At 50.5% G+C, this 6,465-nt stretch overlaps 1 protein-coding gene and 2 pseudogenes across 4 annotated transcripts in view; 1 reads left to right on the top strand and 2 right to left on the bottom strand.

Moving 5' to 3' along the window:
* CYP17A1 (cytochrome P450 family 17 subfamily A member 1) overlaps nucleotides 1-3,732 on the bottom strand; it is an 8,790-nt gene extending 5,058 nt beyond the window's left edge. For 2 of the 3 annotated variants that reach the window (XR_005200784.1, XM_017531089.1), the window contains exons 1-3: nucleotides 3,140-3,603; nucleotides 1,263-1,401; nucleotides 776-1,005 (exon numbers count right to left, since the gene is read on the bottom strand). Coding sequence is in view for 2 of the 3 variants with exons in the window: in XM_017531089.1 (XP_017386578.1) it covers nucleotides 776-1,005; nucleotides 1,263-1,401; nucleotides 3,140-3,436 (666 nt within the window). In the remaining variant the exon portion in view is untranslated. Of the gene's footprint in view, nucleotides 1-775; nucleotides 1,006-1,262; nucleotides 1,402-3,139 lie in introns of all 3 variants that reach the window. The other variant, XM_017531090.2, reaches the window with a different exon arrangement.
* Nucleotides 3,733-4,323: 591 nt separating this feature from the next.
* LOC108306252 lies at nucleotides 4,324-6,156 on the top strand (annotated as a pseudogene). The gene is made up of 2 exons (XR_001826072.2): nucleotides 4,324-4,532; nucleotides 5,337-6,156. The product of XR_001826072.2 is annotated as a prostaglandin E synthase 3-like (transcript).
* Nucleotides 4,784-5,227, bottom strand: LOC119471728 (annotated as a pseudogene).
* Nucleotides 6,157-6,465: the final 309 nt, after the last annotated feature.

The raw sequence follows: 6,465 nt of genomic DNA, 5'->3' as shown, positions 1-6,465 counted from the left end.
CAGATGGTCTCTCACTCTGTTGCCCAGGCTGGAGTGCAGTGGAACAATCTCGCCTCACTGCAACCTCCACCTCCTGGGTTCAAGTGATTCTCCTGCATCAGCCTCCCAAGTAGCTGGGACTACAGGCATATACCACCATGCCTGGCTAATTGTTTGTATTTTTAGTAGAGATGGGGTTTCATTGTGTTAGCCAGGATGGTCTTGATCTCCTGACCTCATAATCTGCTCAACTAGGCCTTCCAAAGTGCTGGGATTACAGGCATGATCCACCGTGCCCGGCCTTTTACGAAGACGATTCTAAACAAGGAAGGGGGGTATAGCCTCCACCTCTCCTTCCCTATTCAATCAAACATCAGCCGCTGACTCTGCTGTGTGCCCAGCCCTTAGTGAGATAGATGTGAGCTTGAAGCCTCGGACAAGCTCCTTAACCCTGCGAAGCCTATTTCTCATCTGCACAATGGAGGTAATAAAACCTACCACCAAGGGGAATTCAGTGATGAATGCTTATAGAATGCTTCATGCTGGCACGTGGCCATCAGAAAATAAATAAGGGCCATTATCTGGAGTATTAATGTGCATAATTAAAAGGCTAAATCTATCCCTGCAGAGAAATGGCAAAGGTTTTAAGAGGTAGAGGAGGTAGAGGTCACTGTGGCTGAGGCAGTCGGGAAAAAGATGGGTCACTGTGGCCAGAGGGAACAGTTAAAGAAAGGAAGACTGGCAACACTGTCAAGGTCTACTGGAACTTGAATGCGGGGTGTGGTGTCATGCTCACCTTCAACCAGGGGAACATGTCTACCAGGCTCTCCTTGGCCAGGGCTTCTACAATGCCATGGTTGTAAGTCTCTACGATCTTCAACTCAGGGGCTCCACTCTTGTAGGAGGAATTGAAGCAGATCAAGGAGATTACATTGGTTACCGCCATGAAGACAGGAAAGGACATGTCTATGCTCTGTCCATCGTGGGTGGCCAGCATATCACACAATATACTGATTTCCTGACAAACTGAAAGGAGAGGGGGGCATGAGGGTGGGAAATGAATCAGCACCCTCACCTCCTTTCTACCAGTTCCCTCTTAACAGGAGCAGGGGACAGACAGCCGATGGCCACTAGATGGAAGCAGTAGCCAAGAAAAGGCTGCGTTGAGCTCTGGTGGTAACCCTCACCCCTCCTCAACCCTCTTTTCCCTCCTCAACCCTCCTCTCCCTCCAGCAGCTCCGGTGGAATCCAGCCCCAGCCCCAGGGACCAGCCTGGCACTCACTGATCTTCTCCAGCTTCTGATCGCCTTCCTTGAACAGGGAAAAGGTGGCCATCGCAAGCCTTCGATGCAGCTGCCATTGTGCACTGTAGTCAGCGAAGGCAATGCCCTTGCCCTTGTTGGACAGGATGTCTATGGTTGCCTTTGGAGAGGAGGTAAGGCTGCAGGAATCACGCACCATCCACCCCACCCTGGCCCTTGCACCTCCTGTCCCTGCTCTCCTTCCTGGGGGAGAAGGCAGGTACCTGGCATGCTGTCCCCCACATGAGCACAGCCCCGTGGCACTTCACCATGACTGTGAGGTCTTGGCAGGACAGACCCTAAGGCCTCCTACTCCCAATTCCATCAGAAAGACAGTATATAGAGGAGAAAGAAAGAACCCTGGATTCGAATGCAGCAATCCTGGGGCTCTGTTTGCTGATAAGGTGCCCTCTGGGCTTCTTCTTTTTATTTTTTTAGATGGAGTCCTGCTCTGTTGCCCAGCTGGAATGCGGTGGCACAATCTTGGCTCACTGCAACCTCTGCCTCCTGGGTTCAAGTAATTCTCCTGCCTCAGCCTCCTGAGTAGCTGGAATTACAGGGGTGCGCCACCATGCCCAGCTAATTTTTGTATTTTTAGTAGACAGGGGGTTTCACTATGTTGGCCAGGCCGGTCTTGAACTCCTGACCTCATGGTCCACCCACCTCAGCCTCCCAAAGTGCTAGGTTTACAGGCATGAGCTACTGTGCCTTGCTTCTGGGCTTCTTTTTGCTCATCAGTTTCTGACCAGAGGAACGCAACTATGGATGAGATACTCTCTAAACTATGCCTGTCCAGAGGGTAGGGAGCAGGTGGGCTTATAGAGGCTGAGGACTGCGCAGATCTCCGCTTTTCCTTGAGCCCTTTAGGGAGTGCTAAAGGTGCAGCTCACCTCACTTGGGTTTACCCTTCCATTGCAAGCTTGCATTCCCAACCACAAGCCCACATCTGCAGAGTGCAGATGTTTTTTTTTACCCAGTCTGGACTTGGGCCAAGCTGTCTCCTCCTAGAGGCACCCCCAAAAGCATAAGAGTCCAAAGCCTCCCTTTTCCATCTCCTGACTCTGAAGCTCCACCTGACTAGCCTCTTCCACCTTCTCTGCCCTGGGGAGGAAACCAGCAGAGGTGGGAGCCAGGTAGTTGGCCAGCAGACCTGGCCGATTGGTCCAAGGAAAAACAAACCAACCCTTGGCTTGATCAAAGCTGAGAGACTGAGGACCCTGCTGGGGTGTTCAGGGGAGTTCTCAGCAGCAGTGTTTCTGGATGATCAGTAGCCCTCCTGGCCTGGGAGCACAAGAGCAAGCTCAGCAGGAGGCTCATCAGCATCCCCAAAATATCATTGTAGATCACAGCTCCTGTGAGCCAGAGCAGCTGGAAACGGCACCAGGAAAACAGCAATCCCAGTTTGCAACAGCCAGGCTACTTGTCCCCAGCAGCTTCCCATGGAGGATGGTAATCACTGCCCCCGTTTTCCAAGAAGAGGAACACGAATCCTGGCTGTATGAGGAGCACTTACTGTGCTGGGTGCTAGGCTGAGTGCTGTACATGCACCTTCTCAGTCCACTAGAGGAGTCTAGGCCCAGAGGGATGAGCGGAGTGAGGATTCCTTGACTTCCGAGACTATTGCGATCCTTCCACCCTGCCTCCTGGGCAGCCTGGGAAAGGAGGCCTTCCCTTAATTCTTCCTGCCTCACTTAGAGCCGGGGTGGGGGTCTGAAGGTTCACTCCCCTCACGTTGCCTCACTAGTCTGTTTTGGGAAGAATTACAGTTGGAGCTGGAAGCCCCATTCTAGGCATGGTGTGAAGACCTGAACAACCCTGGGGGTGGAGAAGGGGACAGGGAGGAGATGGGCATCACTTACCACTTGAGGCCGACCAGCAAAGTCCTTGCCCTTCTTCATAAGTACCTCCTTGGCCAGCTGATGGTTGCCGACAATCACCGTAAGGTTGCTGCCCATACGAAGGGAAAAGATAGGTCCATATTTTTTCTGCAACTTGAATAAGTTCTGATGCATATGGCCATGTCTGGGGAGGAATGGCAGGCTGCCCACCACGGGCAGGGACAGGAGGCTCTTGGGGTACTTGGCACCAGGGGACCTTCTCTTGGGCCAAAAGAAATAGGTGAGGGTGAACAGCAAGAGAGTCACAAGCTCCCACATGGTGGCTGGGTGCTGGCAGGCAAGAGGGATAGCGGTGGAGTGGGAGAGCTCCGGCAACTCTAGGACACAAAGAGGCTTTTAAAGGGCTACACTGATCTTCACCTTGACTTTGTGTTATCTCTTGCCTTGTGAAAGATTCTCCTGGAGCCCAGCCAGGCCTGAGCTCACTTCCAGAAGGGAGATTGGTGGTGGGAGTGAAGGCCTCCTCAAGGGCTGGCTCAACTCCAGGGCAAACCTCCGGAGGAGGAGCTAGGTAAGGGAGGTCAGTTGATCCCCTTCTGAGGAGCTCTCCGTGCTTGAATGACCCCAGAGTGCAAATGTCATCTGGGCTCAGGAATCAAGGCTTGGAAGTTTCCATGTTGCAAAATCAAAATCACTGGACAGAAGACAGTCGGGAGGGTTACAAGTAGCAGGGACTGTCAAAGGTCTTTTATCTTATCATTTAAGAGCTGAAGAAAGTGAGGTCTTCAAAAGTCAGGCATGGGGCTGGGCACAGTGGCTCATGCCTCTGATCCTAGCACTTTGAGAGGCCGAGGCAGGTGGATCACTTGAGCTCAGGAGTTCAAGACCAGCCTGACCAACGTGGTGAAACCTTGTCTCTACTGAAAACACAAAAAATTAGCCAGGCATGGTGATGCATGCCTTTAATCCCAGCTACTTGGGAAACTGAGGCAGGAGAATCGCTTGAACCTGGGAGGCGGAGGTTGCAGTGAGCCAGGATTGCACCACTGCACTCCAGCCTGGGCGACAGAGCCAGACCCCGTTTCAACAAAAAAAGTCAAGCGGTGACTTCTGAGGACCCAGGTCAAGCCTGCTGCTGCTGCCCTCACCTGAGGGGAGCAAGAAGAGGCTGCGCCCGCGGAGAAACACAGAGTCTCGGAGTCGCCATGGGAGTGGAGCATCTTCTTCCTGGCAGCAGCCGCCACCAGACGCCAGTCCACCTGTTTCTCTATCCCACGCAGCCTGCTTCTGCAACGTGATTTGATAGAAGGGACTATATCTTCCTTGAATTTTGTGTTGAAGACAGTAAAGATGTTAATGTCAGTTTTGAGAAATCCAAACTTGCATTCAGTTGTCTTGGAGGAAATGATAATTTTTTTTAAGTAGAATCTTTTTTATTCAGAAAAAAGAAAAACCCCCACACCAAAGAAGTTTCCCAGCCACACACAGAAGGGGCATGGGTAGGGTGAGGTGACTGTCCATCCAGCCCTGGCCCTCCAGCCCGTGTGGTTTTAGCAGCAATAAGGGGTGTGGGGTAATGGCCCCCAAAATATAAATGGTGTATATGTGTATGGGAAGGAAGGGGGTGCTAAGCTGTGGGGAGCAGTGGGGAAGGGACAGACGAGGTCAGTATTGGGAATGCTGGAGGTAGGAGGCAGTTTCATAACATTTCTTGTTGATCAAACCGCTTTAGACACCTTCTTTGCCAGTCAGCAGGACCAGCGTCCTGACAATCATAGTGACAGGGATATTGAATTTGGGGGCTCCACTGGTGCTCTTGGTATGAAGATCCATGCTCAGTTCCCCATCCTGCAGCACTGGGTCCAGGATCACAGAACATTTCTGGCCCCCAAGTGTCAGCCCATTCACGAAAAACTTGACCAGTCTTTGCCAGTCAGGACACCAACCTCAGCTGGCCTGATGTTGGTGAAGGTTTTCCTGGGGGACAGCAGTCCAGATGGAGAGCGAGTCTTCGTAGCCCATGGCAGCCGTGTCCTGACAGGTCCCTTCTGCCACCAGGTTGTCGATGTGGGCGTTCCACCCTGCCGTGGGCTGCTGGCAGCGCTGTTGGTGCCTTGGCAGGCAGGCAGGGGAGGCAGAGAGCTCAGGGCACACGCTGTGGCCTGGACTGCTCCTCCACTAGCTGCGCAGAAGCCCTAGTACCGCCACTTCCTGGAAGTGTTCATTTGAAGCATTTTGATCTTTTTCACTGTATTGAGCCAATGATATCAAGCGTAAACGAACGGACTGATGGATTTTAGTTGTTTACGAAAAGGAAAATCTGGCCAGTCATGGCCAACATTAACAAAAGAAAGGGTAAATCTTAACTGGCTTAGTGTGGACTTCAGTCATTGGAAAGATTGTGAAGATTATTCAGACGAAGCCATGTCTGATTTTGATCGTTTCTCTGAGAACAACATGGGTGGTGAAGAGGATGTAGATTTACCAGATGGAGCAGATGATCATTCACAGGATAGTGAAAATGAAAAAATGCCAGATCTGGAGTAAGGAATATTGTCATTACCTGGATTTTGAGAGAGAAAAATAACTTCTCTGCAAGATTTTATAATTGAGAGAATTCCTGAGTTGATAGCTCTAAAGGCAGATGGTGTCTTTGCCTACTTAAACTTATTTTTCAACCTGTTTCGTTTTCAAAAGGCCTCACTAAGGGTTGATATGTACCATTGTATGGGGCAATTTTGAGTCAGCTAAGGCAATAACCTTATGCATGAACATTTCCCAACTTCCATGAAACTGTTGAGGTCCTAGACAATTGATGCAGCAGTTGTGATAAATACAAACATCTCACCTAAGTCTCCTTTCCTTCATAACATAGATACTGACATGATAGGAAGCTCTCAGCTTGGGGAAAGAGAACTAAACGTTAGATTATAGAACATGAATTCAAAAGTGGCTGAAACAAATCGACTGACACCTTACTGGTAACCTGCTATTCCTCTTGTGTTATTCCTCAAGATTGTTCTACTAAAGCTTATTTTTCAAAAGATTTACATCTCGGACCGGGCACAGTGGCTCACGTCTGTAATCCCAGCACTTTGGGAAGCCAATGCAGGCAGATCATATAAGGCCAGGAGTTCGAGACCAGCCTGGCCACCCTGGCAAAATCCCATCTCTACTAAAAATACATAAATTAGCCGGGCACAGTGGTGTGTGTCTGTAATCCCAGCTACTCAAGAGGCTGAGGCAGGAGAATTGTTTGAACCTGGGAGGTGGAGATTCCAGTGAGCCAAGATCAAACTACTGCACTCCAGCCTGGGTGACAGAGTAAGACTCTGTCTCAAAAAAAA

Source organism: Cebus imitator, unplaced genomic scaffold, assembly GCF_001604975.1.
Source record: "Cebus imitator isolate Cc_AM_T3 unplaced genomic scaffold, Cebus_imitator-1.0 Scaffold71, whole genome shotgun sequence".
Classification (NCBI taxonomy): Eukaryota; Metazoa; Chordata; class Mammalia; order Primates; family Cebidae; genus Cebus; species Cebus imitator.
The sequence above is the reverse complement of the archived record's forward strand: the minus strand, read 5'-3'. Positions and strand labels throughout refer to the sequence as shown.